At 45.7% G+C, this 21,303-nt stretch overlaps 1 protein-coding gene across 1 annotated transcript in view; it reads right to left on the bottom strand.

The window, feature by feature from the left end:
• Positions 1-21,303, bottom strand: part of PAX5 (paired box 5) — a 221,579-nt gene that overhangs the window by 8,295 nt on the left and 191,981 nt on the right. Inside the window, exon 9 of the mRNA XM_073345748.2 lies at positions 7,338-7,424. Within this exon, the coding sequence (XP_073201849.1) occupies positions 7,338-7,424 (87 nt within the window). The remainder of the gene's footprint in view (positions 1-7,337; positions 7,425-21,303) is intronic.

The raw sequence follows: 21,303 nt of genomic DNA, 5'->3' as shown, positions 1-21,303 counted from the left end.
TGTTCCTGCTGGGGAAACATTTACAGTTTGCACTGGAAGATGATAAAAACCTATTTAAAACGGTAAAAAGTTTGAGAACCGATAGATATTTTATAGCATTTCAGAGTTCATAAAGGAGAGCAACAAGTATGGACTGGATCGATGCCAGTGTAGTTCAAAAGGAAGTGATATATGAGGATGGGGGGGGTGGAGGGAATGTATATATAGAAGAAATGTTTAAAAGGAATTTCATTGAGACACATGAAAAACTAATTCCCTTTGTTTCATGCACTCAAACTCATGAGTGTTAACTAGTGTTGTACGTGCACGGCAAGAGGAGGAACACACCCTTCATCTGATATGATCCTTTAAATTCTCAAACAGTGTTACAAATGCTACCCCATGGAGACCAGCTGAATACCAGGAGCAGCACCCCTAACATTCAGAGGTCTGCAGCTAGCAGTACATGCGTGTTCCTTTTCAGGAGGAACTCAGTGTGGATTCTCCAGTGAACAAAATGCCTTTTGACTTGCATGGGGGGTTGGATCAAGTGAGGGTGGCAGAATTTTGCTCAGTGTGACTCGATGAAATTTATCTTGCAGAGCAGGGAATCCCCTGTAGTGCAGGTGGAAGGCTGCAATGAAAGGCAAATCTCAAGGGCAGAAACTTGCTCTAAGGGAGGAATGAGAACATTGTGTCTTAGATACCGGGGCCCAGAAGATCTGCATTTAATTCTTGTTTCTGCCACAGCCTCCCTCTGTGACGGTGGACAAGTCATGTAATTTCTCTGTGCCTTGGTTCCCCATCTTGAAGATGGAGATAACACACCTGAGGAACTACCTCAGAGGGGTGCTGAAGGTCCTGGTTTGATCATTGTGCTGGATGTGATTTTTGAACAGTTCCAATTAGAGCTAGTCCAAAAAAAGGGGGGGGGCGGGAATGGCTTTTCAGTCCAATTGAAAATTTTAATGAAAAATTATTATTTTGGTCAGAAGAGTCATATTAAAAATATTGAAGTGAAAAAGTTCCGTTTAGTTTCTTGGTTGTTAAAGATCTGGGGCTTTGGGTTTTCCCCCCACTTCCACTGATTGTTTTACCTCCTCCTTCCCTGTTCCAAAAAGGGGAAATAAAAAGAGAGACAGTGGGGAAACAAACAACAAAAAGCTTGGAAAACTGGAACAATTTTTTTCAATTAGAAACTAAACAGAAAAAATTGTTCTGTTCCACTTCTTTTGTAGGAAAAAAAAACCAGGCGCATTTCCAATGAAGCACAAAATCTTCATTTGGTTTGATTTTTCCCCTCCAAGAATGGGATTCTATCTTCTATTTCCGACCAATCTGTGCCTCAACGCGCAGAGGTGTTCAAAGCCAAGGTTTTGCTTTGGAGCCATCTGCAATGTGAGATCAATTTAAAAAACAGGAGACTGTTCAAGAAAGTCCTTTTCTAGTCACTAGAATTTAGTGCACTGGTTGCCCCGCCCTACGATTAATTGAGATGTCAGGACAACACAGCTCATTGGATGCCCAGGCAGGATTTCCCAACCATCTAGACCAGGGGTGGGCAAACTTTTTGGCCCGAGGGCCACATCAGGGTTGCGACACTGTATGGAGGGCCGGGTAGGGAAGGCTGTGTCTCCCCAAATAACCTAGCCCTGCCCCTATCTGCCCCCTCCCACTTCCCGCCCCCTGGCTGCCCCCCTCAGAACCTCCCACTCATCCAACCCCCCCCTGCTCCTTGTTCCCTGACCACCCCGTCTCGGACCCGCCGCCTCTAACGGCCCCCCAGGACTCCTCCCCCTATCCAACCCCCCACCCCCGCTCCCTGCCCCCTGACTGCCCCGACCCCTATCCACCCCCCGACAGGCCCCCTGGGACTCCCACGTCTATCCAACCCCCCCCCCCCAGCCTCCACCCCATCCAACCTCCCTCTGCTCCTTGTCCCCTGACTGCCCCCCCGGGACCCTCACCCCCTTACCCAACCCTGCCCTTACTGGGCCGTTCAGAGCGGCAGGAGCTCGCAGCCACGTGGCTCGGCCAGAGCCAGCCACGCCGCCCAGAGAGCTGGCAGCACAGCGAGCTGAGGCTGTGGGGGAGGGGGACCAGCAGGGGAGGGGCCGGGGCGCCTCCCCGGCCGGGAGCTCAGGGACCAGGCACGACGGTCCTGCGAGCTGGATGTGGCCCAGGAGCCATAGTTCGCCCACCTTTGGTCTAGACGCATCCTTCAGCTGGGATTCCAGATCCAGCACCACCAAAGGACAAGGCTTAGGGAAAGCTCTGCCTTTAAACAATTAATTAGCGATTCAGAGTGATGAAACCGAACGGAGTGACCAAGCAGGTCTCAACGTTAAGGCAAAAACACAAAGAAAATTCAGAGAAAAAAGTAGATCATTGCCGGACAAGAAATAGAGGGTGAAATCCAGGCCCCATTGAAGTCAATGGCAAAATTCACTTTGACTTCATGGGAGCCAGGATTCCACCCTGAATCTCGCAGGACTAAAAGAACGAAAAGCCATTTTCCTCCAGCCTCCTCCTGCCCCCATTACATTTCTGACTCAGTGCAGTTATTAAAGCCCAATATTTCTCTGAAGCGGCTCAACAGCACCACATTTCTTGTAAGTTTGATTTTCTCCACTTCACATTTCTGCGGTGAAATCAAAAAGGCCTGTATTTAAAGTGAAAAATGAAACCATCACATCACAAAACATTCACTCTCTCCCCCTGTCATTACCCTCTCATCTAGAATAAACTTGTCCATTCTTCTGTCATTTTTTCTTTCTAATTCATATAATCATCAATTTATTTCTTGACACAGTCATTTCTGGCACATACTTGTTCTCTAATCCTTTTATAGAAATCCCCTGAAGAACTGATTCTAATCCTAATTGACTGGTTCCAAACCCTTTCACCTCATATGAAGCCATGCCAATATTGTCGATCTTGTGACCCTGTCTCCTGTAACAACAGCTAGATAGCTCAAGTCTGTCCAAAAGGGAACCCTGTCATACTCACTTACATTTCACAATGCACACAAATCACGTCAGTTCAGAAGTGGGAACGGTGCATCAAACAAAATCTGCTGTGATCAACATCCAGTCGAAAGTAATGAGTGAAAATGGTAAAGAAGTTATTACAACAAACCAGCATTAAATTGAATCATTTTTCTTCATTAGACTGTGTTGCGATTATCCACTTTTAGCATGTTTGTGGTAAGTAGACTTTAAACAGGCTGGTTCGCTAGACCTCAATAACAATAACTGACCGTGTGTGTGTGTGTGTCTGTGTGTGTGTTCACACAAATCACAGCAGCCTTTATGATTTGAACACTGCAGTGGAAAACAAAGAAGGATGCACCTAGCCTTATGACTGCTCGCTACGTAATTACACACTGATAACTGGTCACTGCAGCGGGACAACTTTCAGAGTGAAAACTAAGGTGTAAGCTGCGCTCAGAAGACCCTCTCATATTGAAACTGAGGAGGTTATTTCTCTCCCACTAAGTTGGCAGCAAAACTCCTGCTGACTTCGGTGGGTGCAGGATTGGGTCCTTATTTTTCAGAGTTGAAAGCCTGCAAACCTGCAGGGGTCTGACACACGAGGCTGATTACGTCACTTGAATGCAGAGGAAGATGCTCAGGTACCAGGCCGATCAGAGCAGTATAAGAAACTGAGTAGTATCGAACAGAATGGCCTGAAGGCTCCAGACAGCGAAAATGACTTGTGCTGGCATTAGATGGCTCTGCCTGTTCAGCACCTGTCCAGTGATTTAAAAATACTGAAGAAAACAAATACACATCAGCCACTCTGATTAGGTTACTTTAGTTTGGTCCTCGGCCTGGTTACAAGAGCCATAGCACATTGCGTTCAGATTAGCCTGGTGAGGACATACACTGTTAACCTCTATTGGACCAGTATGAAAACGGAACTGAGCCCAGGGGTGTATGTGGGCAGCAGTGCGCTATGGAAGGATTAGCCCTACAGAACAAAGAGGCGTGTGTGTATACAGGTGCAGAATTGGTATTGCTGAATGATCAGCTACTTCAACTTACTGGGTCCCATTTAATAGTAAAACACCACCCTAAGGGAGGGAAACTAGCTAACACGCTTCACGGCTAATGCATGTTTGGAAGGAAAAGCCCAGGAGCCAGCAATTCCATCCTTTAGGTCACCTGTGGTTTTAGCTCACTTGACTCCCATTATCTTTCGTGCTGCTCCCCATCTATCATTTTTCATGCTGAAATTTCCTTTCTCACAGCCTCTTGTGATTAAGTGCTCCCCTTTTCCAAGTTTCTGTTTCCCAAAAGGATGCACTAGGGACTGGCAAAATCTCAGCTTGCTGCAACTCCTGTTGATACGATTCTTTCCTAACCAGCAAAGAGAATTCACTGAACGTGTATTCTTTTAAGTGTTCAAGGTGTTACCCTGTCCTCTCAATAAGGGAGTGGGACTTTGGAAAACAAGCCTTGCCACTGCATGCTGTGATTAACTTTGTAAGGGCCATGGCTTTGAATCAGATACTGCATGAACGCTGGTCTCAAGAGAGTGAAAACATCCTCTAGAGAGTTAAAAGAACCCCCCAAAATCTTGGCTGCAGGAATGTAGAGTCACACCAGTTAGGCCATTCTGAGTTTGGATGGTAATTTGGAGCCAACATTCACTCCCTAACTCATATTGTTATGAAAGTAATAAGTCCTGTGAAACCATGACTTGGGGCCCAGAACCATCTTCCTTACTCTCATTGAGGCACTGATTAAGTCAGCGGGAGCCTTGTCCAAGTAGAGGACAGAGGATCGGGCTCCAAAGGATAAATCTTGAGCTTAGATTTCTTTTGCTGACACTCTGCATGGCTCTTGTTGCCTCCTAGCCAATCATTAAGGCTGCGATTCTTTCACAGAGGTTGCAGAAAGTCATGGAATCTGTGACTTCCACAACCTCCGTGACTTCCGCAGCGATTGGTGTAGCTGACTTCAGGGCCGCCTGAGCAGCTGGCCCCAAGACCAGCTGCTTGGTCGCCCCAAGGCCAGCCACACCGTCCGTTGCTGGAGCAACCAGGGTCAGCTGCTCTGGCGGTCCCCAGTACCAGCCGCACTGGCCGCTGCTCAGGCGGCCCCGGGCATTTGGCTCTGGGATCCACCAGAACAGCAGCCGGTGTGGCTGGCTCCAGGGAGTGCCAAAGCAGTGGTCCTGTGGGTGTCCTGGGGAACCACCAGAGCAGCAGTGGTCCCAGGGGGACTGCAGCAGCAGCCCCAGGGGTGCCCAGAGGCCTTCCGGAGAGCAGTCCCTGGGAGCAGCAGCCAGGAAGCAGTCAACCCTCTACTCCAGAGCAGGCCCTCCTCCCAGCAGGGGTCCCCCAGAGCAGTGGGGCCCCAGAAGTAGAAATTTAGTCAGGGGTATTTTTGGTAAATCTCATGAATAGGTCATGGGCCATGACTAAATCTTAGCCTTACCCATCATACAAATACACTGTTCAGAAAATTTTCAAAATGGCTCAGAAGTGCTTTTGTGAAGTGACTGTAACATAGGGGATTAAAATGAAGGGGAATCTTTTGCTTCAGTTCAATCGAACTGCAACGTTTTCAAGACACTGGGACAGGTCCCTCAGCTGGTGCAAACCAGTGTAGCTCCATTGGTTTCAAAGCACTACGCCAATTTATACTGGCCAAGAGTCCAGCTCACTCTGTTCGATATATTTCTATCCATCTGAAATTTCCATAGAAGCATGCTATTATCATTACTTGTAGATATCAAAGTAGCAGTGCGTTTTCAAGGGGTATTTAAACTTCAGTATGTCATCAGTACATGAGGCTACTTGTGTAAGTAATTCCTTTCCAATGTGAGTAAGGGGTTCAGAATCTTAGCCATAGCGACTTTGCAGATGGCATCCTTTTCAAATGACATGTTTTTGTTGCTGCTGTTAGCTTTCTGCACATACAGAACACCCCCTCCATACCCGGAGAACACCTACAGGGGTGACGAGCTGCTGTTGGATTTTGCTACAATTGTACAATTTAAAACCAGGTCATTTTCTTTGAAAAGAGTTGCGGAAAAAAACACCCTCTCTTTTTACCAGTCTCGGTTAAAGTGGATTCATGCATCCAAATCAAAGTTTTATATTAACTCCTGGGCTAGATCCTACATGGATTTACATCCATGTAGGTTGTTTGGCTTCAGTAGAGCTATGCAAAATTACATCAGTGGAGCATCTGGCCCCTGATTTATGAGGGAAGCACTAACATACCCTTAACTATAGTACTGCAAGTGGCAGTATTCTTCCAGTACCATGGCATGGGGCATTGTAGCTGTCTGTTACTCCCAAAGGAGCTCAACAAGAATCATGACGAACAAAGGTTGGGTAGCTCAGTTACTTAGAGGTTCAATTACTTAAAACAAAGAAACAACAACAAAAAAAGACAAAAATTCAAAATTATTCCACTGCTGGTGGTCACATACATCCGCCTGTCATCCATAAATCTGGAAAACTCTATTCCTACAGTTGAGAGAGGACAATTAATTGGTATTTTGCCTACCTCCTCCATGCAAACTGCAGGAAATTTCTCCTTACTATGTGCTGTGTGTATACACAAAGTCAAAGGGAGCCAATTTTTGAGACAGTGGTGTAAAATGAATCATGTTCACTCTGTGGATTAGAGCCCCCATTCTGCATGAGGATATGCTAGCACAGACCCTGGGCTCAGGAGATTCCTCTCAAGCTGAAAAGATTTTGCACAGGTGTCGGGGTTCCTGCTAGCAGAAGCCCCCCCCGAAATAGAGCCCAGATCTGTGGCAAAAGCAAAATTGAAATGGGGGCTGATAAGAATGGGCATTGGTAGCGAGCGAGACGAGCAGGTTAAACTAACCTTGCAGGCAATTATCTGGTCTTGTATTCTGGCATAGACTATTTATTATAATTTGGAAACAAACATTTTCAGTTGATTACAAATACCAGGATATTGTTATTTTTTAACAGCACAGTGACCGTACCATGTTCTGCAGGCAAGGGACTCTGTAGCCCACAAAATAACCAATCTGAATCTTGTACGTGTCAGTGAATGGGGGAAAGGTATGAGGCAGTGTGATGCGTGCATGCAAGTGAGAGAGAGATTGCGAGAGAACAGCCAGCAGAGAGACAGGACCCCATGCTGGCCCAGGAGTCTGTACTAGTATATCTTGAAGCAGGATTGTTGTCATTGTGGGCAGTCAGAGGGAATCCAACAAGGGGACACAAGAGTATGCAAGGAGATGCTTCTCACTTACCATGACTGGACGTGCACACAGGCCAGAGCTGGCCCAACATCCAGTGAGGATATATGCAGCTGCAGTGAGCAGGCTGTTCCTGTAGAAACGCAGGTAGGAAAACTCACCTAGCAATCCAGGGTTGGGAAATCTCCAGGAGTCATTGTATGTTGAATATTGTGGGTGGCTGTATGGACTTCCAGAAAACTCGCTCCCTAAGTAAGGGAAAGAAAAAACAAAACAAATGGTAATTTTGCAATAAAACACACACTGATGAGGCGAGGGGGAAGAAGCAACTAAATACAGTCTGCGGTCTAGGTGATATCCAGTGCAATTCTTATTGTAGGCTTTACGGTCCACCTGGTTCCCTGGGGAATGGAAATTGGGACACTTGTTAGAAAACAAACTCTAAATCAGTGGATAGAGTTTTCCTTTTGATTTTCCTCTTGATTTTCCTCACGGTCCTCACGCTGGGCCTGATCCAAACTAGTGGGAATCTTTCCAGCTCCTTTTATGTTTCACCAGGATAGGGAACACTAAGGCTAGATACCCTCAGGAGAAACTCCAGGGGGATTGGGGTCATGCTGAGCCTCATCCCTGGAATTAAGTTTTCCCCTTACTACATCTGGGTCCCAGTTTGGCCAAGCTGAGGGCAAGAGGTACAGCGTATCTCTTCAGCCAAGCTTTCCAAAAGCTGGAGGAGATGGAGCAGTTAAAGTTCTAGACACACTAGACATGGACACAACCATCTCAGTTTGTTCAAGGAAACTGCCGCCTCTGACTCACGGCATCACCTTTGGCAAGCCTCAGGACCTCTCTCCCTCTCTATAACCAGGATAACGATGCTTATGTCTGTGTAGGGCTTTGAGCTCCAGCCATGCAAAGCATCACGTGAGCTCATAGCATTACCACATTGTTCAGAATTGTCTCACTGTTACTTCTGCTCTCCCCAGCTGTTTGTTCTGTACACTTCTCATCTCTTGCTTGATACCTAGATTGTAAGTTCTTTGGGGTAGGGACCATCACTTTGTTATGAGTATGTACAGCACCTACCACAATTCAAATAATAATTACTATTATTCTACAATCTGCCAGGAATGATTTTTTTTCTGACACACACACACACGGTCATCAAAACATTAAGGCCATCAGCCACCTGACAAAAGCCAGGAAGAAGTTCAGAAGTGATTCTTGCCAGTCCTAGTATGTTCATCTGAACTGTCTTGTGCTCACATGAGCCAAAACTTTATTGCTGTATCTGTTGGGAGGAGGTCATAGAATCATGGAATATCAGGGTTGGAAGGGACCTCAGGAGGTCATCTAGTCCAATCCCCTGCTCAAAGCAGGACAGATCCCCAATTTTTGCCCCAGATCCCTAAATGGCCCCCTCAAGGATTGAACTCACAACCCTGGGTTTAACAGGCCAATGCTCAAGCCATTGAGCTATCCCTCCACCTCCATTTTTGGCCTATGTTTGGCTCTGTCTGTGAAGAAACAAAATGGCCGCTGTAGTCAAAGGCTTGACCTAGCCTCTGAGGAATGGTCGCCATTTTGAGTCTTGGTATTCATGGCCAAAATCTTGGCTGTGGAATGGTGGCCGTCTTGGATTCCTGGCCTCCGTGGCTAATGGCTGCCATGTTGGGCTGTGCAATGGCAGCCATCTTGGATTCCTGGCCTACAGAGCTGAGGCCACCATATTGGGCTGTAACCTTTCTAGCACCTTCTGAGTCGTACCCTGGCTCCCTACCCATGTGACCCCTTTCTTCATCTTAGGGTCTGTCTTCCTCTTTTAATGTACAGTTATTTTTAATCTGTCTTTTCGCTTCTCACGGCATATACACTGAGACAAGACTTAACTAGAGTATGAAATAAAGCCAGAGAATGCTATGCGTACTTTTCCTCTTTTAATTGGGTAACACAGCTTGTGGATTTGGGATTTCAGAAGTTATTCCCACTCAAAATGGGGACAAAAAATAAAAAACTCAAAAAAATTCATGAATCAAAAAACCAGAAAAAACCTGCATTCAGGTCAACTGAAAGATTTCATTGCAATCATTTTGAAGCATTTCATTTTGATTTTGATCTTTTTTATTCTAAATTTTTTTTATTATAAATCAACTTAAATTTCAAAACAACAACAACAAAATCCATTTAGAACCAAAACCAGACCTTTTTCATTTCCAAAGTGTCAAAATGAAATGTTTTGACAATTTGAAACTTTTTTCCAAATCGGGAAATTCATCAAAACCACCCCTTTCTCGTAAACAATGTATGTTTCAACAAAATTGACATTTTTCAACAGAAAAACCATTGTCAAAAAATTCCCAACTAGTTCTAGTTGAAATGCCATGTCATTACAGACAGCTCAAAGGAGACCTCTGCTCAATGGGAAGCTACAGTCAGAAAAGCAAACAAGATGCATAAGGAACAGGATGGAGAATAATACAAAAAAAATTATACAGTGTCTCAGCTTCATCTGGATAATGTGTTCTGTGCTGGTCACCCCATCTTCAAAAGAATATTCCAGAACTGGAGGGGGCTCAGAAAAGGGCAATGAAAATGATGAAGGGCCTGGAAAATAACTTAGGTGAAGAGAGATTGAAAAGATGGGGATTGTTATCTTAGAAAGGAGACAAGGGGGAACATGATAGAAGTCCATAAAAATCGATGACTGATCTAGAGAAAGGAGATAGGCCATTTTTGTTCTCCCTGCCCCTGTAACACAAGAACTAAAGGACTTTCAATGAAAATAAAAGGAGGCAAACACAAATAGATCATGGAATTAGACTGCGGAGCTCACTGTCACAGGATATGGTTGAGGCCAAAAACTTAGCAGTCTTCAAAAAGGAATTGGAGATTTATATGGATACCAGGTGTATCCAAAGCTAAAGGAGTTAATGCTAAAATAAATCACATACATTTTGAAGGAGGATTTAAACTGATCTCTGTTAACTAGGGACTTGGAGAAGACCTACTGTAGGGGCAGATTGTTCCACACCTGCCTAATGCAAGGCTGATTGCACCTTCCTCTGAAGATCTGCTCCAAGCCACTGTCAGAGACAGGATATGGGACTAGATGGACCTCAGGTCTGAGCCAGTCTGGCAATTCCTCGGTCCCTACGGTTGCTTCTTTAACATTAAAAACTCATAGGTTTTTGGTGGTTCCAACAGCTGCTCCAAAATTGGCGGCTTAAGGCACTTTCACAGGAATAGAAGTGAAAAATAAAGATTCAAACAATTGAATGTCAGATTATTAAACATTACTCCTTAAAGGGCCCAGTACATCTTTACTAGACTTCTGTAAAAGGCTTGGGTGGTTTATTAATTATTATTATTATTACTGCTTCTATTCAACTCTGTTAATTACTGTGAGCGACTAGAAATGGAGTTGCTCCCAAATTTCTATTCCTGTTAAAGTGCCTAGCGTATACGTTTCCTCTCTGTTCCCTGTCCTGTTGAATGATGAAGGACACGATATACAATACCCGAAGGTTAACTCTGCCTTAATGTTCATTCTTGGTTTGTTTGTTTTTTAAATGAGCTATCTCGAAAAAAGCAAGGAGGCAAAGGACCAATGAGGAACATTGGGAAAATGGTCCTGAGAGTGAAAAGAGGGGAAGGGTTTGGGAAGGGGGAAGGAGATAAAGCAGAAGAGGAAAGAAGTAAGAGCGGGATGAGAGAAGAGTGTTATAAATAAGATGCATTACACTGACTACTCTGTCATAACAAAACATAATGGAGCTTCCCAGTGTCAATATGGGTTATGCATTTAATGTGTGTGACTGAATGATTTATGGGATGGGGAAGAGAGGGGCACCTGTGCTGTCACTGGTGGTGGATGTAGGTGTCATGGGTCAGAAAGCCCACTAGGAAGACTTTATGTCGCCCTCTAGTGGTGTCTATTAGCTGACTATTAACAACTACCAATTGCAGTCATTCTCTGGGCTAGAATGACCAAATAGCAAGTGTGAAAAATCGGGACGGGGTGTGTGTAATAGTTGCCTATATAAGACAAAGCTCCCAATATTGGGACAGACTCGATAATATCAGGATGTCTGGTCACCCTAGTCTGGGTTCTATCAGCTAAGGGGCATGCCGGGTCGTTTAACGAGAGGTCCCGGTGTTCTGTGTTTGTGGGCACAGATTTGACACAATACATATCAGAACATGTCAGTCGGGACAACCGTCCTCCAGGTGTTTACACATACATTCCAGTGATAGGGCAGTGCTACAAGGGCTCGACGGAACCAGGACTGTATGTCAGACATGCCTGGTGCTGGTAGGATGAATCAGCAGCTGAAGGGTGGAGGGGCAGCATGCTGTAACGCTCTGACCATCACCTGATACTGGGGTGTCGTTACCATTTCCCAAGGTGAATTAACATTGCCAAAACCCGCTGTATATAGGAAGGGAAGAATCAGGCTGAAAAACAGGAGCCATCTGGAATTTGCAACCCAGGCTCGACTCAACTAAATTCAAACAGCTATTCAGCTTCAGAGAAGGGTCACTTAATGAGCCCCTTTTACAACTGAGTTGCGGGCTCCCTCTCTTTGCAGTTGAGACTGCCTGCTCAACCCAAACGTCGACTATTTTCCTTTGGGTTTCCAGCTTGCTCCAGACTCCCTCTCTAGCTGAGACTAGCACGGACTCCCTCAAACCATGTGAGACAACAAAATGTTGAGTAACTGTAGGGTGAATGCAGAGCCCTCGTCCCTCCCTCAAGTGCTTAGGGACAGTTCAGCTCCACAGTGTGAGTTACCTCGCAATTGCTTGATCACCCGGATACATTGCCTGTGGCGAAGGATTTCTATACCAACCTCACAGCCTACCTGATGCACGCTATTTACAAAGTTCTTCCCACTGAGCAGACAGACATGCCGAGATTTGTGCACTGAGGTGGTTGCCCTCTTTACTGGTTGAGGAGAGCAACTAGAATAAAAAAACTCAGTTAAAATATTACTTTAAAATAACCAAAACCACCAGGATGGGCGTGGCACAAGGACAGGCCGATGAGATGTCTGGGCCACTCCACCAAACCTCAGCACATCCAGGGAGAGGTCACAAGGACAGGGTAATGAGATAAATGGGCTGTCACAGCTTCAGGGTAACTGCACCTATATGGGGCATAATGGTCGCTGTGACCCCTCCAGGGCACCCACTTAAAGGTTTCCAGCTCCTATCCATCACCTTTCTTGGGAGGAGACCCTCATCTCACTCCATCCTAACCAGGGGTTTTAACCACACAGCTCCCTGATCTACACTGTAATAATCCCAGCAAACCAGACTGCCTAAACAAGCCAGCACCTGCACTTTGCCTTCTCTCCAAGGGCTCTGACCAGTGTATTGCAGGCAGGTACAAGTTACCGCACATCTCCTTCTAAGCAAGCATGTTTATCCATAAGGTGAAAGCACTGCAGAGAAAAGATATTAAAACAATTAAAGAACTACATACATGCTAAGAAGCTTACCAGAGCTCACCACAACTCCAACCTTGAGCTCTGGTAAGTTTTAGTCCTTCAAAACCCTGGAGGCTAGTAGGCAATCAGATGTGGGTGATGAATCCCGCTAGCCTGCCTGCAGCCTAATCAATATGGACACTAACGAAGGTTCTGGGAGTCTGACTGGGGAAGGAGGGGGGCAGGTCTCAAATTCCCACCGAAAGGTTTTGGGAGAACAAGGATAAGAGGGGGCATCAGACAGCTCAGACCCATATATTCTAATGTAGGACACTACACAGGATGGTTGTTAAACGACTGTACAGGTTTTTGAAGGACATATGCTGGCTCGCTAACAGAATGTTTATTATATGCATAGGTGAAATATGAAATTATGAAAGGTAATGGCTTAAACATTGTCCAGGAAATAAGTCAAAGTTACCCTAATTACACTCACTGATAAGAACATAAGAATGGCCATACTGGGTTAGGCCAATAGTCCATCTAACGCAGTGTCCTGTCTCTGACAGTGACCAGTGCCAGCTGCTTCTAGCGGTGGGAAGTTTAGGGACACCCAGAGCATGGGGTTGTGTGCCTGACCATCTTGGTAATAGCCATTGGTGGATCTATCCTGCATGAACTTAGCTAATTATTTTGTGAACTCAGTTATGCTTTTGGCTTTCACAACATCCCCTGGCAATGCGTTCCACAGGTTGACTATGCATTGTGTGAAGAAATATTTCCTTCTGTTTATTTTAAACCTTCTGCCTGTTAATTTCATTGGGTGACCCCGGTTCTTGTGTTATGTGAAAGGGTAAATAACACTCCCCTATTCACTTTCTCCACACCAGTCATGATTTTGTACATCTATCGTACATCCCACGCCCCCCGTTAGTCTTCTCTTTTCTAAAACAAACAAGTCCCAGTCTTCTCAATCTCTCCTCATATGGATGTTGTTCCATACTGCTAGTCATTTTCATTGCCCTTCTCTGCACTTTTTCCAATTCTAATATCTCTTCTTTGGGACAGAGCGACCAGAACTGTATGCAGTATTCAAGGTGTGGATGTACCGTGGTATCTTCAGCAGGAACTGGTGACAAATATGGCAATTTCCTGCAATATCCTTGAAAGACCTAATTATATCAAGTTTATGTATTATTGGGGACTGGAATTGTATGTAGCCTCCCTGGGGGTGGGGGGCAGGAGAGATGTGACAGACGTGAGACCTGGGAGTTCAAAAGACTATACTGAACCTGTGCCAGACAAGTATAGACTTTTGGGACATTAAGTGGACTTCCTGGGGAATCCCTAGGCAGAGGTTAATGCAAGCTACCCAACTCTGGTCATACAAAAACCCAGCCTTTTGAAGCTAGCCCTGAGAACAGGGTTATTGTCTGCTCTTTACCTGTTCAGAAGGCCAAGATCAAAAGCCCAAGCTGTACAAAGAAATGGCTGATTTGCCCAGCTTTTGTACTGGTTCTGGATCTAAGACAGATGAACTTATAACCATGGGGAAAACCCAGTTGTGGGGTTTGAAGGACTAAAGCCTACCAGAGCTCTGGTAAACATTTTGGCAAGGGTGTAGGAACTTTTACCGGTTTCATGTTTTCTCTGTAATGCTTTTACCCTTGAATCAATACACTAAGGAGGAGATGTGTGATAACTGTGGGCACTACCCTGGCCTTTGGAGAGAAAGCAAAGCGCAAGCACTGGGGTTTTTAGGCAGCCTGGTTTGCTGTGGATATCCAGGGTAGATTAGGGAGCTGTGCAGCCTTAAAACTCCTGGTCAGGAGGGAGTGAGACTCGGGTCTCCACCCAAGAGAGGTGATGGTTGGGAGCCAGAAACAGTTAAAAGGGCTCCCTCAAGCAACCACGGAGGGGGAATATAGATGCAGTTACCCTGAAACTGTGGCATATATTGTGGCAGTGGCGGGATGTAGGACAGTGTGAATTGCCATATCTGACCCATGGACCATTCCACCAGTTCCCAGCCTATCATTTAGCATGGCACAAGGAGAGCGCAGTGAGCTGTATGGCTCACTCCACAGGTTCCCATCCCACCCATCAGGAGCTCTCACCCAGACCCCCCCACCCCGAACACGGCATCCAGAATCTGAATGAGAACTCGAGCCTCACTCTTCCAAGCGTGAGCCAACAACCCCAATCCCGAGCACGGCTGCACCATGCAGCCATCCTGAGTGTGCCTTGCATCCTCCTCCAGCAAAATGTGCAACAATTGACTTCTCAGAGGACCTCTCTCATCACGCTGAGGCTTGTCAAAGAGACCAGACAGCAGAACTCGCTAGATTTCCCATGCACTGTAGTCTGGATCTTGTGCGTCCCCCATCCCCTCCTAGCTAACAGCTCAGGAAGACCCAGCTCTCCCCGTTCTTGTGCTATGCATGCTACTGAGCAGGTGGCTCTGCTTTTGAAATAATCAGCCGTGCTCCTGCATGAGCATCAGTAGAAACAAGCCAACGTTTCATTGCTTGATTCTTTTCTCACTCTCTCTCCTCGCCCCTCCCCAGCCTCTGCTCCCCTCCCCCCTCTGTGTACACATCTCTGGGCCTCTCTGGGGGACGCTCTGGTGCCTGACAGGCTGAGGCTTCCAATGCTCTGTTTTTTATGCCTCAGTGGTCAGGGTGTCAGGCTCCTGCAGTACAGACCAGCCAAGAGCTCAAGGAGTCACTGAACACCATCAGTTCAGTGACAGTACCACTTGCTTCATCCCACATACTCTGCATATCCATCAGCCGGGGGGGAAGGGGAGAGAGATAAAGGAGAAAAAAAGGAAGTGGGAGAAAAGCCACCAGCCCTGTTATTACCATCACAGGCCTTGGACAGACAAATGGTGCAGGAGTACAGTGAAACTAAACCAGATGAATGACACTGCACGAGTGCCTTGTGATTTCCACCCGATAGTCCAGGACCCATCAGATATACTTCTTGACAGCACTGTTTAATGATCAACCCCGGACAAAAGAAATACTATGCATCAACTCCCCAGGGATATATTTGTGTGTGAGCACGTGTGCGCACGTGCATTGGGGAGGAGGGGACTGTGATTTGATCCATTGTTCCTTCATGCCTAACAGCAAGGGCCTTCATTAAGACTGCCCCCCTTTAAAGCAATCATCTCTCACTGCATCACTGTAGGAAAGCTTTGACTTCTACAGCCACCAAACCAAAAAGGTACTGAGGCAAAGGCTTCCATTGCCTTTGTACTTCCTCGTGGCTCGCGTAGAAGATCCTTTTAAACGTTGCCATAAATGGGTTCAATGTTTCATGCCATTACTGTTAATATAAGATCGAGATTCCACCAGCCTCACTAGCCAGATAGTCCCTTACCCTGTAAAGAGTCCGATTTAAGTCAAAGGGCTTACTCACCAGCTAAACTACTACTTAGGAGGTAAAATCTATCCCAGAGTAATTAGAGATGGAGAAACAAAATCTCCTGAGCATATTTAGCGCCTGTTTCTGTTTGTGCATTAGTCACAAACACACTGGAGTTTTGAAGAATATGATCTTTGGGGATCACTCTTGAACAAATAATCTGTACAAACACTTTTTGACTATGGCGTATTACTGACAGCTACATGTAAACAGTGTTACCAACTCCAGTCTTGTAATATTTGGTGTTTTTTCTTAAAGCCCCAGCTCCTGGAGTCATTTGAATGCATGAGACTCTCAGCTTTCATTCAAAAAGCCCGTTTCCAGCCCCCAAGGTTATGGAGAAAAACTCAGACGTGTGAACTACAGTCACAAAGCAAATAAAAAGCACTCACAGTGTATTTTTTTTAATTTCATGAGTTTTGGGGGCCTAACTCATGATTTTTGAACTGGGATGTTGGCAGTACTGTTTGCAACACACTCCATGCGGAAATTCACCCCTGAGCAGAGAGCAAGCCAAGGTTTATGGACCACTCAAGTCCCATCTAAGCCCTCAACAGTGTGACTTTAGTGGTGTCCAGGCCTTGTGCTGGTTTTCTACACAGGGGAGAGTTTCACCCTACTTGCGCTGTTTGGCCAGACCCATGGGGCATCTGGAACCAGATTCTGATCTCTTATTACACCAATGGAAACCCAGAGTGACTTCACTGACTTCAACAGAGCCATTCCAGATTTACACTACCGTGGCTGAGATCAGGAACCCCTGATACTGTTTCTGTCCCTTGACTGAGTAAATGACATGTTATAAACCCGGGTGCCCAACCTATGGGCCGAACAAGGCCCACCAGAGCATTTCATAACGCCCGCGACCTGCTTCAACATAATAAACTAATGGCTGATTCATTAGTGTTTTGTCATCATGTTTATATCATTATACTTTACCCAAGTGTTCAATAGACAATACAGTACATAGAAACAACCTATCTAAATACATATGAAACAAGCTGAAGTTAAAATATAAATCAATACAAGTGACCTTAAATCTTATTAAAATCTGTAGAATCTGTGTGGCCCACACAAGGCTGTGCTTGGGTTTATGTGGCAATGCGGTTGGACACCACTGTTATAAACAGAGGAAGTGCTGAATCTCTCCAGGAGAGGGCAGAGAAGCACTTCAGGGACAAAAAGAGGAGAGAAGCAGGCCAAGGGTATATTAAAACATTTAAAATCTTGCTTCTGCCCAAGAACAGGCATTATACTGGGCTAGATGAACCCTAGATTTAAAAATAGCCAAGTCGCTTCTTGATGGCAGCAGAAAGTTATAAACCAGATTTACCACCTGTCTAGCATACTTTGCATTCAATTTTCTGCTGTCTCTTTCAAACCACATTATTGCCCATGAGTGTATACACCCAGCACTAGTCTCTAAATTTGCCAACAGACACTTGTTTCGCTGAGTGGCCTGAATTAACTGAGTGCCGGGCTCTGGCAGGGGTGGATTTGGGGAATGGCTGAATTTCTCCCACCTCAGAGTAAATCCACTTACTCTGTCATCTGTCTGCCAAGTGCACAGATTGGATCCTCAGTTGTCATGCTGCCGTTCAACCAGTGGCTCGCCACAGTGTTTGTGAAGGGTGAGGTCACGTTTGGTTCCTTGCCATGGGGTGATAGGGAATGCTATGCATTGCATGTCCTCTTCCCATACTATACATAACACTTTTATATACCTATATCTGCCAAATTCATCCACTGAAATTATTAATCCCCATTTTCTGCTCTCTACCACCATTCATCAGAGTCATTTAGCATGTATGTGTGAGAGAGAGATACAGGGGATGAGGAACGTGCAGCTTTAAGCTTCCCTCTCCAATGGCATACACAAACCCCGTTTCACATATTTGCCAAGCGCATTTGCTCAGTTCACTCATCTTAGCTCCTGCCACCACTCACCATTCACCACAGCCCTTTGCCGAGAACCAGCCATGTCCTGGGAAGAACGCACTCAGAGTACAGGGAGCGTGCTTGTGTGGCTGGTGTTGTGCTAGTGAGCCAGCCCTGGCGAATTAATAATAGTGAGCAGCACCCGATCATCAACCAACGTTGGGGGAGATTCACCCCATGCAGGAGCCAGCACAAGCTCCCACTTAAAACCTGTTCTGAGGGGTTCACAAGCCCAGTCCCGGCCCTCTGCCCAGGGTGAATTGCACCCCGAATGAATAGAGGAGATAGTCACCAGAGCAGAAGAGGAAGAACACAGTCGCCTGGCTCTGTGCAGGGCTAGGTTCTGTGCAGAAAGAGCCCTGCCACAGGCAATACCAGCCCAGCTTTGGCATCACAGCCTGGCCCCTGGAAGCCCACGTTGAACTGCCGCAGAGAAACGGCAGATTTCTGGAACTAGTTGAGTGGGAAAGGCAGGAAGGTAGGGATTGGGGGATGCAGATTAGGCCCAGAGGCTGTGGTGAATGTCCTTGTCTAATCTCAGGAGGGAATGGAAGGAAGGTCAGGGCATCCGGAGGACAGTGGGGCTCAGCTGTGGATGGATGGATGGATGGATGGATGGATGGATGGATGGATGGATGGATGGATGGATGGATGGATGGATGATTTTTCTTCTGAGAGGGAAGATGGTGCTCTTGCTGCTGCAACGGTGGATGGTGCTACCACAGGACTCCGGAGGAGGATGGGGAGCATGAATGTTGTCCCAGGGGTGGCCAAAACAAGTGGTATTACTGGGGCTGGAGGAACACACCACACTGAGCTGGTGACTGTGACTTGAAGCGTCTCCCAGAGAACATATATGGGAGATGTGGCGAAAGAGGTGGACAGGTCTACTAGCAGGGGAAAGGAATGCTTGAGGTTCCCACAGTGCCGACTCAGCCGCCCTGCACTGGCTATTGGCAGCTGTCACGCCGCGGCCAGGACCTGGAGAGCAATAGCAAAGCATAGCATCATGGGCATGAGGCTATTTTGCTATTGCCAGCAGTGACCACCCATATGCAATTTGTCTGGGATGAAGGCAGATCATTACGTGGAGCTCTGACCCCTCTTGTCCATGTCGAACACTGCAGTAGTAAGGCAGGCTCAGAAACAACAGGGCAAGCTGCAGCATGGCTCAGATAGAGATGGGCTTCTCTATGCATTGAGCCAGTGGGTCAGGGAAAGCGTAATCAGTGTGAAGCAGACTCACAGGCCCTGGGCACACCCACAGTTACCCACAGGAGACCCAGGGTTGTCATCACCCAGCAGACCCTTCATAAGAGCATCAGGAGAGACCACAAATACCTCCATGCATCCCAGACCCTTGTGTAGACCCAGAGAAAGAGGCTGGTGCTTGACCTTCCACCCTCCCCACGTGTGGAGCAAAGGGCTCCTCACCCTCACCTGGGTTTGTAGCCTCAGAAAATGGGCAGAATGTGAAGGCTGCTTCCTCTATGGCTCCTTTTCATGCATTTCCTCTTTGCTGTGGCTGCTAATGTATGTTTCCCTTCCCATTCCACCTCTCAGCTGACCCAACAAAAAGATTTCCAAGTGGCGGTGGGGGCTCTGGGGTGGAAATCATTTCACATACTTGTTTTCATGCTGGCATTAGCAATGGTTCTGAATTCCACCAATCTTCTGGGGAATTACAAACTTGCTGACGGAAATGTTCACAAATACATCACAAATTTCATGAACAGAGGTGTGTTTTTCCGAAAGGACAGTTTTCAGTCTGAAGATGCTGTTTTTTAAAAATCAAAGCTTTCCATGGGAATGCATGGATTTTGACAAAATACTCCTTTTGGGGGAAAATATCAAGGTGAAATGTTTCCAGTGATGTCGAAACAGAAGATTCTGATTTTTTGTTGTGAAATTAATTTACTCTTATAGTATGAAAAAAATGTTAAAAGCCAAAATTGAAAAGTTTTGATTTATCTGATCAACTGTTTCAATTTTAGTGCCATGAAACATTTTTAAAAAATTGTTTCGGGTCAATCAAAAGTTCATTTAATGGGAAATTTCAAAGTTCAAAAGTTTTGCTCTGATTAGAATGAAAACTAATTTCAAAATCCCAGAATTTCCTGTGAAATGGAGATTCCAGATACCACAGAACTCTAACCATGAATACGAGCAAAGTGGATCGGGGGCTTATTCACAAGCATGCATGCAAATTCTTTCTTGCTGTCTTTGCTCAGTACCAGCGCATGTGCATCTAGAATGGAAGGAGAGAGCCAACGAGCCAGTCAAGGTGCATTGCCACACCTCCACCATTATTTTAACTCCAGATTCTTTTCTTCTCTCAGGGCCTGATCCAAAGCTCATTGAGGCGAATGGAAGCCCTTCCATTGACTTCAAAGGGTTTTGGATCAGGCCCCAGTGCCTTTATGACTCTCCCGTGAATATATTCACATGTGCTCCTTCTATTGCTATTCAGTCTGGCCACATATTAATTACCGATTCCAAATCCCTTTAAGATATTTTCAGTTGCAGCCCATACAGTTCTTGTCCATGAGTCTGTCACCTGCTCTCATAGGTGTATCCACCGTCTCCGTCACCCGCAGATTTTAAATCTCAGCTGAGCTCCCTTTTGAATTTCCTCTTTTGTCGTGAATGCACATTGAATTGTACACACACACACACACACACACTATGATTAACATTAATGGGAGTTACAGTTACACATCAATAGGAGAACAGCTTTCCTAACCTCTCCATATGGCTATAACCCCTGAGGCCCTTTCTCATCAGACTTGTCCTTGCCTGTATGTTTTCCAATTCTAATTAGCGATATCCTTTTGCCATCTCTGCTCTAGGTTTACAATATTCTTCTTTAGCCCTTCAAGTCGACAGATTAACACCACAAAATGTCCAATAAATTCAACCACTGAAGGAAAAAGAACAGAAGGTTGTGGGGAAAAAATAGCCTTCTGGCCAAGAATAACAGTACACTGTCCACTCTGTATTGGACTCTGGGGTAAATTAGAGAATTATCCACTGCACTCACATCTGAAGCAGGCCTCTGTAGATTAATTGTGATATTCTTTTCCATTCCAACCCCTCCTGACAAGGGCTACAGGTGTCTCTCTCACGCTCTCTTTTTTTTTTTTTTTCTGGTGGCAAAGGAACTACAGTAACTTTCTTAAATTAACAGTCTCATGACTTTTTATTTGCTTTCTAACGTTTTCTTTTGTGGAAGTAATCATATGGGCCATAAATTTCTTCAGCAAATTCCAATAACAATCATTATCCAGGGAGTTAAGATATGCTTGACTGCATGGAGAACAGGGCTAAA

The sequence above is a fragment of the Lepidochelys kempii genome, chromosome 5 (assembly GCF_965140285.1).
Source record: "Lepidochelys kempii isolate rLepKem1 chromosome 5, rLepKem1.hap1, whole genome shotgun sequence".
Taxonomy (NCBI): domain Eukaryota; kingdom Metazoa; phylum Chordata; order Testudines; family Cheloniidae; genus Lepidochelys; species Lepidochelys kempii.
The sequence above is the reverse complement of the archived record's forward strand: the minus strand, read 5'-3'. Positions and strand labels throughout refer to the sequence as shown.